Raw genomic sequence first — 13,295 nt, 5'->3', positions numbered from 1 at the left:
AACTGTCACCTGCAGAGAAAAGAAACTGACGATGAACAAGTACAAAAGTCGCTTGGAAGAAGGCATCATAGAACCAATCTCTTCAGAGTATGCTAGTCCTGTGGTGGCAATTTGGAAGAAATATGGCTCTTTGCAAGTATGTATTGATTATAATTACCATAGATCAAAAAAATCAAAGTAAAGGATCACTACCCTCTTCCACTAATAGACGATAGGTTACAAGGTTTATAAGTATTCAGCATGCTTGACTTAAAAGAAGGGTTTCTCATGTTCCTGTGGAGCTTCAGAGCAGAAAATATACTGCTTTTGTCATTCATACTGGTCAGTTTCAGTTCAAGAAAGCACCATTTGAACTCTAGTAATTCACCTGCCATGTTCCAGCTACAGTGAAATCTCATTAGTGCGTTCCTCATGAATGCACTTTCTAGCTAAGCACGTCGTAAATTCAAAGTTCCGATTCTCATCATATTAAATCTAAATGAAAATACCTCATCTATCACGTCACGAATTTTCGCTATTATCGCTTAGTACAATTACATATTTTCTAGCCCTGAAACTGTTGTTTATCATCCCTTGCAAAAGGAACATGATTTCCAACTCAGGTAACAGCTCTTGCCATAGCTGCATGATAACAGGAAAAGGTCTTGAATTCTTAAACTTCACAGGTTAATGATATGAGCTTTCGGGCTTATGCCGTGACAAGAAAACATTAAGTTTCGCAGAGAACTTTGCTCCGCGTCTTAAGAAGAAAATCTCGACTATTCACGAGGAAGTCTCCTACAATAATGATGGTTTGAATTTAAGAAAGTTTTACCATTTGATCTGTAGTGGTACACTCGTTCATCACCAGGTGGCTCACTGTATGCTGGCACAAAACTCCAAACGGAAGCTGACGACAATATTAAGCTCCAATTAAGATGTTCTATCACACTGTGTGTGTGTGCGAGAAGTATCAGAGAGGACATCAGACGAATCAAGGACAGCAATCTGAGGCTTTTAAGTATGATTGGGAAAAAAGTTGAATGAATCTGTCATGCAAATTCACTTCTCTGAAAATTCCACATGAAAGGAGCAAAATGAGATTTAGGCAGCTCATTGGAATAATAAACAAGTCTCCATGTTTACTGCAGTTGCTTGGTTTAGAAGAAAGTGTAGCAATGAAGTTCAGAAGAAGTAAATTGCTCTCGTTTCAGATAATACAGCATATGACAAATATGCAGTTGATGTTCTTCAAAGAACATTCTTTTCAGAAGTATTGGAGATCGCTCTGAACCTTGAAAATGAAAATCCACAGCCTGTTTCCAGTCATTTGACTGAGTCAGAATGGAATGAATGAAGCCCCCACCTAGCGCTGAGGATAGGAACTCTGCCGGCTGCCGAAGCCTGTCGCACTTCTCTGGGGCAATGATTAATATTGATTGACAGATGAAATGAAATGATATTGGAGAGTGTTGCTGGAACAGGGAAAACTGGAGTACCCCGCCTCCGCTTTGTCCAGCACAAATCTCACATGGAATGACCGCGATTTGAACCACGGAACCCAGTGGTGAGAGGCCGACGCCCTGCCGCCTGAGCCATATAGACTTGTCCTGAACTTTAAAGTAGTAAAATTGTTTTCTGATGGAGCAGCGAGCCATTTTAAGCAAAAATACACCCGGAAAAATTTGACGTTACTTTCTGCCATATTTGGATTTAAAATTCAATGGAATGTTTTTGAATCATACCACACAAAAGGCACAGCCGCTTCCTCAGTATTATTGTTATTGGAATGCCCAAGTAGTATCAGTAAGAGAAGGGTATAAAAATATCATGGATCCTCATTGAGAAAGTGATAAACTAATGGACCTCTGTATGAGAAACAGTCTAGTGATAAGGAACACACAGTATCAGAAGGAAAAGTATTACATCATTAAATATAGCTGGGATGAACAACAAGAGTCAATCACTGATTAATATTTTGATGGAAAAAGAACTTCAGGGAAGATAGTTGAATGTTACAGTGATATCTAGTAAGCAATGTCCCTTAACAGTGACCACATGCTGCTCAATAGGTACTTTTAGATTTATAAAGCTGAAAAAGGTAAGCCCAAGGATAACCCAGGAGAAGAAACTCAGGGCGGTGGAGGCTAAAGGATCTCAAGAAAGTAGACCATTTCCAAGATAATATTAGACAAAGCCTACAACAAACAAAACAGTCAACAGTAGACCTACAAGGGGAGTTCAGAAACTTCAAAGAATGTTTGGTTAAGACAATGGAAGAACAAGGCCTATGTGAATGGATCAATGGAAAGTCACACCCTGTTGGACTGATAGAACAAGGCAGGCAGTACAAGTATGAGCAATGTATGCAGGATGTATTTTAAGAAAGAACCACAGTGACTGGAACAAAGCAAGCAAAAAGGGGAATAAAATGAATTGTGAGGAAAGAGAGGGAAAACTGGCTGTATGGACGGAGTGAAGAACTACAAGAAATGAGGATGGTAATAGAAAATTTTTGTAGACCCTTAGAACAGACGACAAGACAAGGAAAACAGAAAATATCTTAAAGATTACAAAAGGAAAACATAAAATATCTTACAGATGACAATGGCAACCTCATTACTTCCGGGTGAAGAGACTGAACAAGTATGGAAATAATATTCTGATGATCTACTGAATGTGGTGGTGGTGGTAGTGATTATTGTTTTAAGAGGAAGTACAACTGGGCAACCATCCTCTATATAACACTAATCAGAGAGGAAAAAGGGAAGGGGTCCGACACTTCGAAAAATGAAGGTATCAGCCAAAGGAAGACAAGGACCACGAAGGGGGTGAAAATGAAAGACTCCTAGGCCTCCATATGCAATACCGTTAAGGTTGGAAAAGAACAAGAGTTGACCAAGAGAGGTCAGATAGGATAGATGAAAGTGAGGAGCCTGGCATAAATACGTGGAAGCAGTACTAGGACTCAGGTAAGGGCCCCGTGGTCGCCAACCCATGCTCCAAAGTTCAGAGCCCCTGGGGCCCCTTTCAGTTGCCTCTTACGACAGACAGGAGATACCGTGGGTGTTATTCTCCTGCCCCCACCCACAGGGGGATACTGAATGTGGAGTGATCAGGAAGAGTTTGAAGAAGCACTGGAGAAGAATTAGACAAGAGGTATCTTCCCTCAGACAGTGGAAAAAGCAGTGTCCGTATCTGCAGCAACGAGACAGATCTTACATGGAATGATGTAGAGTACAAATGGAAATATGTATATCATAACTGGTATAGGTGAAATATTTGCTAGTGTGGCTATACGTCGCACCGACACAGATAAGTCTTATGGCGACGATGGGATAGGAAAGGCCTAGGAGTGGAACGGAATCGGCCATGGCCTTAATTAAGGTACAGCCCCAGCATTTGCCTGCTGTGAAAATGGGAAACTATGGAAAACCATTTTCAGGGCTGCCGACAGTGGGGTTCAAACCTACTATCTCCCGAATACTGGATACTGGCCGCACTTAAGCGACTGCAGCTATCGAGCTCGGTGTGAAATATTTGGAGAGATGATCAAATCCATGGGAGTCGCTAGAAAACTGTTTCATAAAATCATAACTGTTTCATAAAATCTGGAAAATAAATGAAATACCTGCAGACTGGAAAAATATAAACATAGCCTACCACTTTTCAAGGGAAGTGCTCCAATTATAGAAATATCTATCCCAGAAAAAATCACAAAAAGGAAGATCAGGCCTTATACCAAAAGCAAGTCTGTCGCAAGAATAACATGGTAGATCCACTGTGGACTGGATATTTGGTCTGCACCAGTTCACGGGGAAATACAGAGAGTATAGTTTAAGATTTCACACTTCAGCTTACAGGCTGTGGGAATCCCCAAGTAAGTGCCATAAGGCTTGTGTCAAGCCTGGTGTGATAAGAAATATTGACAGCTGAGGCAGCAGATGCTGTCTCACAATTCGCTAGTAATGACTGGACTTTAAGGCGGTTTTTTTTTTTTTTTTTTTTTGCTAGTTGCTTTACGTCGCACCGACACAGATAGGTCTTATGGCGACGATGGAACAGGAAAGGGTTAGGAGTGGGAAGGAAACGGCCATGGCCTTAATTAAGGTACAGCCCCAGCATTTGCCTGGTGTGAAAATGGGAAACCACGGAAAACCATTTTCAGGGCTGCCGACAGTGGGGTTCGAACCTACTATCTCCCGAATACTGGATACTGGCCGTACTTAAGCGACTGCAGCTATCGAGCTCGGTTTTAAGGTGTGTTGTAAGGTTATTATCACAATGGTTAAGTAGGTACACAGAGAATATTTTTAATCAAGTGTTATTTACACAAGAAGAAAAACTAGTTAAAAGGGGTCTTTGAAAATTCTGTACACAGTTTCCTGATTCTACAGTACCATCAAAACGTTATGTGCATCAACTCGTTCAAAAGTGGCGTAGAACTGGTTACGTAACTAATAAGAAAAAGCAGCGAAGGAGAACAGCTCTCACACAGGAGAGATTAGAAGATATACAGGCAAGACTGCAAGTCAGCCAAAATAAGTCGCTTCGGAGAATAGTTCAGGAAACCGGTATTTTACATTGTATCAGCAAGTAATGCAACAAAATTATTACATTTACGATCTTACCGGATTCATTCAGTCTATATCATACAGCCTAGAGATTTGATTGCAAGAATAAGATTTTGCAATTGGCTAATGAACTGTGTCCAGCCCCGCGGTCTAGGGGTAGCGTGCCTGCCTCTAACGCTCAGGCCCTAGGCTCGATTCCCAGCGAGGTCAGGGATTTTTATTTGGTCCTGAAGGTTGGTTCGAGGTCCACTCGTACGCGATTACATTTTTTTTTTCTAGTTGCTTTACGTCGTACCGACACAGATAGGTCTTATAGCGATGATGGGACCAGAAAGGGCTAGGAGTTGGAAGAAAGCGGCCGTGGCCTTAATTAAGGTACAGCCCCAGCATTTGCCTGGTGAGAAAATGGGAAACCACGGAAAACCATTTTCAGGGCTGCCAACAGTGGGGTTCGAACCTACTATCTCCCGAATACTGGATACTGGCCGGACTTAAGCGACTTAAGCTATCGAGCTCGGTGTGATTACAATAGAGGAGCTATCTGACGATAAGATGGTGACGCCGGTCTAGAAAATCAAGAATAATGTTCAAGAGGATTCGTCGCACTGACCCTGTGTCACCTTGTAATCTGTAGGACTTCGGGCTAAATGACAGTTGCTTGGTAGGCCAATGAATAGTGTCCAAGGTGATATTGTGGATTCAAACTTTCTTTTTATGAGTAATGAAGTATATTTTTATTTCAGTGGATATGTCAGTTCACAGAACAACAGGACCAGGGATACAGAGAATCTGCACATTTTACAGCTGACACCTCTGCAATAAGTGAAAGTGAGTGTATGGTGCACCATTTTTAGTGCTCGACAAATTATCGATCCAATATAGATATTTTTTCAGGACACGATTACTTCTGACCGTTGTATTCACAACATTCTCAAACCATTTTTTGTTGAACTGACTGAAGAAGAAAACAAAGTACGCCTAATTCCAGCAGGATGGTGTGACGGCTCACAAGTCTATGCGACGGTTGCAGGAAGTGTTCAATGATTATCAGATCATCAGTAAAGGCCTATGTCCCCCTCGTTTGCCTGATTTAAGCACATGTGACTTTTATCTATGGGGAAATCTCAAAGGAATCTTTTACAGGAATAATTCTCGAACTGCAGAAGAATTAAAAATCAAAATTAGGAACACTGTGCGTTCCATCAGTGTCCATGAACTGCAAAGTATGTTTCAAAATCTAATTATAAGATGCAAAACATGCATCGCAACTCAAGATCACTTTCAACATTTTCTGTAAATACTGGGGAGTTCAGTTTAATTTACTAGTTCATTTATTTATTTGAGGAAAGCAACGGGAAACTACCTCACTCCTCGTTTCCCTAGTACGCCTCTTCAGTGACGCCTAGGCTATTTATGACAGCTGTTGGCGGAGCTGCAGAGGATCAAACCAGCCTTCGGGCTGAATACCCAACACATTTATTTATTTGGGTTACGGTACACAATCACGCTATCTCCAGTTCACTTGTAGGCGCCGTCATATGCTATTAGATATGTTCATTAGGGTACAAGGAAGGCATAGAAGTGCGAAAATACTAGGTTTTTGTACTATTACCTACCATATAGAACACTGAAGAGGACACTATATAGGACTGGTAGAGCACATGGCGACATGTTTACTTGGTGACGAAGGGGTGATGACGTCATACTTGACGTCACAGGGTGTAAAAGAGAGAGAGAGAGAGAGAGAGAGAGAGAGAGAGGGAATTAATATCCGAAAACTAAGTCTGAATTTTTGGTACTGTAGAAAGCATGGTGGAGAGGATTGAAACTATCCATGAGAATGCTAACAGTCTGTTATAACACTGTTAGGAATGACAAATAACTTTCAAATAACAATGAGATTACAACAAAGTGGAATCCTGTCACCACTTTTTTTCATTACAGTAATGAATAAGATCCAACAAAGAGTTGGTTCCATCATCGGTACAGATAAAATGAGAATTATGATCTTTGCTAACGACGTGTGTTGGGTGATTCAAGACATGAAGTTCAGGAATAGGTAAATGCCCGGACAGCAGTAGCCAAGGAGTATAACTTCAATTTTAGTCGAGTAAAGAGTGAGGTGGTGGTGATGGTTATGCAAAGAGTTAAGCAGTCAACAGGAGACATAACTTATTAGAAAGAAATAAGTTACTATTGAAGATGACAACCAAATTCAAATACCTTGGCAGCACAATATCAAATAGTGGTTCAACACATGATGAAGAAACCAAATGGATTCAAGCTGGAGAAACTTCTATCAAGCAATTCGAGACTAAACATGAAATCAAAATATACCACCGAAATGCAAGAAAGCCATCTATCAAATTTATTACTTGCCACTTCTGACATATGGGTGTGAAACTTGGCAATGAGGACAATAGGTGAGCAGAATGCAGGCATCTGAGATGAGACCTGTTTGGAGTAGCCCTTCGGTCAGAAGAACTAAGTGTGATGGATTAAGAAATACAGATATTAGTAACACAACTCAAGTTGGTAGATTACAGGACATCTTAGTGTCATAAGGGTGGTATGGATAGGCTACATTTGAATGATGGATGCAAACAGATTACCATGGAAACTGTCTGATTTACAATATGAGAACAAGAGACTAAGAGTAAGACCCAGTATGAGGTATAGATACATGATCAGATCCAACATCAAGACGAGAGGTGGGGACTGCTACAACATCGAAACTGAAGAAACATAGGCTTCAAGAATAGAAATTGGTGGAAGTGCTTCGTATGCCAACCTATCGAATAAATGAAACATCGCTGGATACGATGAAGATGACTAATGTGAAACTCTGACATACATCGCAGAATACAGATAAAACTATGCATGTGCAAGTCACATGTACGTTTTTCTCTTGTACATTTACTTTCATGAAAATGGCTCTGTCACAAAATATCATAACTTACATTCAGTTTGGAATATTTCAAGACTGTAAGTTAATTCAGGAATAATATGTAATAGTTTGACACCTTCTGGGAATGACAATCATAGCAAGCTATGTTTCATAACCCAAGCATGCAGACCTACTGAAGAAAATGAATTTAAGAACATGCCAACAACCACAAGAGGAGCATATGTTAAGCTGTCAGCTGTTTGGATTCTCAAAAGCTCCGTCATTAGCTGTCGTAGATGGGCTAGGCGTCACCGAAGAGGCACACAAGGAACATAAGAAGTGATAAAGTGTCCCGTTGCTTTCCACACTGAGCCAGAAGTTGCTTTTACAATCTCTAATTTGCCGTCATTTACGAACACTGTTTTCAATACTATGAAATTTAAATATACGGGAAAAACCCTACTATTTACAACAAATGACTGTACAGAGTTCACAAAGAGTTAACCTAACTAAAATATTTCTTACCATCTTACATCCATCTACGGTACAGGCAAAAGGTTTATCAGTTTCATCCATTGTTCTGTATTTATCAACTTCAAATCACCTGCCACCGGTGTTTAAAGAGGATGTGTCACAAAATAATTTTAATAAACTTCAGCATTTCATTTTGATTGGTCAAGGCCGACGATATTATACGAATGCTTTAACCAACTGAAGTATCAGTCAAAGACAAATTTGAATTAACCTCCATTGCAATTTTATAAAGAGGAACACCCGACACAGAAGTCAACTACTCTAGAATTCATACCACATTTCTTCCCACAGTGCACGGTACAAGATAAATATTTACACTTTACATTTCCGATAAATGTCAACTAGTGCACGCAAACATTACTTCATTTGTTACCTAACCTGTGGAAGAAAAACGAACGTCGAAACATGTGCTTAAATTGAGCGCGATATTCAACTGTAGAGGTGTGTCCGGTGTCGGTACTGGCGTACCGGTACGCGTAACCTATTTTCCGAAAGGAGCAGTGACAACCTGCTCCAGGATCCTCTTCTCTACCGGTCCACTGTTACTGTGACAGTGTTGCGATGCGACTTGCAGTTTGCTGCTACCGGTTCACTGCTACTGTGACAGTCTTAGGATGCGACTCGCAGTTTGCTGCTACCGGTCCACTGCTACTGTGACAGTCTTGCGCTGCGACTCGCAGTTTGCTGTACCGGGAAGTGTTGTTACTGCTATTCGCAAACGGTCCAGTGACACAGCCGTCGGCGTCCCGTACCTTTAGGGAGGTTGTGACAAGAACAGGACGGAGACATACCGGTATGGTGTTCAATATTTCATGCGAACGAAAGAAATCCACAGTAATCTACTTCAGCATTAAAACGTTTCTACAAATAATAATAATAATAATAATAATAATAATAATAATAATAATAATAATAATAATAATAATAATAATAATAATAATAATAATAATAATAATAATAATAATACATTATTGTGATTACTATTAATTACTGTTTTTCTTAACATAGTTAAAATATAGTTAAACGTCACTTTTAATACTATGACTAATCATTTAATCTGGCGAATATGATCAACGAACATGTTAAATTCACAACACTGAATACTTTTTAAAACGTCAGATATTTCAAAATGATCATCGGTGATTTCTAAACAACATTATAGGTCATTCACATGTCAGAATCTTAGGGAAGAATTGCACACAAAATATTATCTTTCTTTTTTTCTTTTTTTTGCTACTTGTTTTACTTCGCACCGACACAGATAGGTCTTACGGCGACGATGGGACAGGAAAGGGCTAGGAGTGGGAAGGAAACGGCCGAGGCCTTAATGGGATACTACGGAAAACCATTTTCAGGGCTGCCGGCAGTGGGGTTCGAACCTACTATCTCCCGAATACTGGATACTGACCGCACTTAAGCGACTGCAACTATCGAGCTCGGTCAAAATATTATCATTTTCCTAGTTGGGAAGTAACTGGGTAAAAGTAATCGGATTACTTGTAACGATTACATTTAAAAAAGTACTTGTAATCGTTACTTTTTCCAGAAAGTCTACTTGTAATTTACTTCTTGAAATAAAATTGTGCCGGGCGGAGTAGCTTGGTCGGTACAGCACTGGCCTTCTGACCCCAACTTGGCAGGTTCGATCCTGGCTCAGTCGGGTGGTATTTGAAGGTGCGCAAATACGTCAGCCTCGTATCGGTAGATTTAGAGGCACGTAAAGGAACTCATGCGGGACTAAATTTCGGCATCTCAGTGTCTCCGAAAATCGTAATAGTAGTTAGTGGGACGTAAAGCAAATAACATTATTATTAATAGATTTACTGGCAAGTTAAAGAACTCCTGTAGAACAAAATTCCGGCACCTCGGCGTCTCCGAAAACAGTAAATGTACTTATTGGGACGTAAAACAAATAACATTATTATGTATTTATTAATTGAAGATAAAAAAATATTTTCGATTCTTTCAACCTACCACTAGTGTGCCATTATCGAATCAGATAAGACAGGCGTGATCATGACATAATCGAGGAACAGAGCAAGCACATCGTGCGTTTCGCTGACTACGTAAACCTACTATGCTATGTTCCTCAGCTCCATTTGTGCTTGTACCGGTTGTCACTGGACCGGTAGCGTGTCACCGCGGAGCCATACTCCTCAGCTGGACCGGTCTGTCACTTACCGCGCTCTGCCATGCTCCTCAGCTCCATCTGTGGTTGGACTGGTTTGTCACTGGACCGGCAACATGTCACTGCTCCAGTCGTGTCACTGGAGCAGTGACACATTATTTCTGGACCGTCGCACCTCTATTGCTATTCAACTGTCTTAGTAGCCTACTCAAAGACGATGTGTCAGCTACTGCAAACGCTTGTTGGATATCACTTTATCCAATAGTTAGAGTGCCTTTGTTGACGAGACCTAATGTATACAGTCCTCTTTGTCTTCTGATATGGGCTAGTATGAATTTGTTACTTAAATTGACCTGTCTGAGTCTCAACCTTGGCTTTAACACCATGAAAGTGGTGGTGGTGGTGATTATTGTTTTAAGAGGAAGTACAACTAGGCAACCATCCTCTATATAACACTAATCAGAGAGAAAAAACGGAAGGGGTCCGACACTTCGAAAAATGAAGGTATCGGCCAAAGGAAGATAAGGGCCACGAAAGGCGTGAAGATGAAAGACTCCCTAGCCCTCGCAAACCTAATAGCGTCGGGGTCGGAAAAGAACAAGTGTTAACCAAGAGAGGTCGGTTAGGATAGATGAAAGTGAGGAGCCTGGCACAAGTAAGTGGAAGCAGTGCCAGGACTCGGCTAAGGGCCCCGTGGTCACCAACCCACGCTCCAAAATTCAGCGCCCCTGGGGCCCCTTTTAGTCGCCTCTTACGACAGGCAGGGGATACCGTGGGTGTTATTCTACCGCCCCCACCCACAGGGGATAACACCATGAAAGTGACTGAGCAATGAGCGATGCTATTAACACCACTCCTTACACAGCTAGTCCCTACAGACTGATATGTAATAGCAACTTCTGGCTCGACGAGAAAAACAACGGGAAACTTCCTCACTTCTTATTTTCCTTGTCCGTTTATATGGACAGAATAATAATTATATTCGGAATAATGTTTAAAATATATCGCTCATCTTATGTGAACAAAATTTGGGCCCAAATAATATAGAATAATATAGTAGAATGGACGCACGATTTTCATCTTAAAATAATTCAAAGTTGGGCTGATTAGCGCAGACGGCTGGCTGGCTTTTTGAGCCCAAGTTAGCAGGTTCGATCCTGACTCAGTCCGGTGGTATATGGAGGTGCTCAAGTTGGGCCTACGTCAGCCCCGTGTCAGTAGATATACTGGCACGCAAAAGAACTCCTGCGGGAAAAATTCTGGTATCTCAGCGTCTCAGAGAACCGTAAAAGTAGTTAGTGGGGCGTAAAAACAACATTATTATTATTATTATCATTATTATTATTATTATTACCGTTGTTTGGTGGACCAGCAGAGGTGAAAGAAGGTGCCGGGATGAATGGGTCTAACTACAAAGTCAATGTTAATTTAAAATTTTAACAAAGGTTATATTTTCCGAAGAAACAACAAAATTATAACAACTTTTCACTTGGTTAAATAACAATTTGGAAACAAGTCTTAGTTAAACTTCAGCTTTAGAGTTTCTTTGTTGCTGCAGAATGCGAAATACATATGAATATTTTTGACGGCAAGTCCTGCCGCCGCTGCCGACATCCTGTTGAGATCCAAGATTTCAGAATTTTAACACTCTTGGGCTACGAGACCTACTATTATAATTTTGAGCCCCTAGCTCAACTTTTACAGGCGAGCACAAATTGTTCAAAGGGCAGAAAGCCCCCAATCCCTGGAACACTTGCTCCCAACTTCAAATATCAAGCCTCCCAGAGGCACAGTTACCACACTAGAAAAGAGCTGACACGCTCTCAGTTTCTCAAGCCTATTTAAGGCAATACCAGAAACTTACAATTATTTGCCATCAAGGCACAACTTACAAAAAAAGAAATAGGGGTATCTTGTACCCAACCTACTGGGCCTTAGCAGAAAAGAACAGGTTAAGTAAATGGCCCGAAACACCAAATTGAATGGAGGCGTGCACTTGCACTCCTAAATATGCATTCTTAAAACCTAAAAGGTACTAGACCGATGAAACAGGGGCTATTCCCAAACTATGGGGGTGACTCGTATAAGAATATTTTAATACATTACGAAAAGGAAGAAAACCAGTTACAAAACTTAGTCGCCTCAAACCAATATGAAGTGGAGCTCGAGAAGGTAAATCACTCTCTATCCCCGAATTACAGTTACAGATTTTATGAAATTTTCACATTAGCCGGCAGAATTTACATTTTATAGAAGTTGGTTACATATTAAAGTTTCGGATCTATCCCTCGGGTTGAACTGCGTTGCTAGCAAGAAATAAAGATGTTAAACGGCCGTTACCTTGCTGAAGAACTGCTGCCTGCTGAAAGAGGCACCTACCGCCTCCTGCTTTACATAGCCTACACACACTTAGATGTTGATCAAATGGCCAAGAGGCATGAAAATCCGCAGTTTATAAACCCTCGGGGAAGGTTCGAGACCTTTCATGAATAATCAATCTTATTGGACCATACAAAATTTACACTCAAAGTCGAAGAAGAAATCCAGGATTGGTCGGAAATTAACTACAAAAATTAGCGATTGGCTGGATTCAAAACTGGCGGAAAGAAAATATAAATGTAGCCAACCCACAAATGAATGAACGAAATTTAGTAAAGAAAAAACTTATGAATACAAAATTTCTTCCAAAAAGTTCTTTCACTTCGCACCAGGGTGCATGATCATAGTTTTTGTAGTGACATCTGTTGTAGAAAGTCCAAACTTCTTGATAAATGGTAACCATAACACGTTGAAATTCACACAGTCCTGGAGACTTAACAATCACAAAATTAAGGTAGTGACATCTTCTGAGTAAAAAGTTTAAGGAGGTCTAGTTCCAAATTCACTGTTCATCCAGTAGAGGAGGTTTTATTGGCGCAAGATTTAAATGTGCGGCGTAGAGGTGTACCCACCGGTACAGACCCCCCCAAATGTCCTTCCAAGAGGTGACACAGAAGAAGTTTAAAAAAAATATTATTTAACTTTGAAGAGAGAAAAGAAATCTAAGTTTTTTTGAAGTAGTCGGGTAGCAACTAGTTAAACTTCAGCTTTAGAGTTTCTTTGTTGCTGCAGAATGTGAAATACATATGAATATTTTTGACGGCAAGTCCTGCCGCCGCTGCCGACATCCTGTTAAGGTCGCCCGGACCCCTCA

General features: G+C 40.6%; 1 protein-coding gene across 1 annotated transcript in view; it reads right to left on the bottom strand.

Moving 5' to 3' along the window:
• Atf-2 (Activating transcription factor-2) overlaps positions 1–8,298 on the bottom strand; it is a 136,220-nt gene extending 127,922 nt beyond the window's left edge. The window contains exon 1 of the mRNA XM_067147599.2: positions 7,966–8,298. Within this exon, the coding sequence (XP_067003700.2) occupies positions 7,966–8,016 (51 nt within the window). The 5' untranslated portion in view covers positions 8,017–8,298. The remainder of the gene's footprint in view (positions 1–7,965) is intronic.
• Positions 8,299–13,295: the final 4,997 nt, after the last annotated feature.

Source organism: Anabrus simplex, chromosome 5 (genome assembly GCF_040414725.1).
Source record: "Anabrus simplex isolate iqAnaSimp1 chromosome 5, ASM4041472v1, whole genome shotgun sequence".
NCBI classification, from domain to species: Eukaryota; Metazoa; Arthropoda; class Insecta; order Orthoptera; family Tettigoniidae; genus Anabrus; species Anabrus simplex.
Note: the sequence above shows the minus strand (reverse complement) of the source record. Positions and strands in the feature narration are given on the sequence as shown.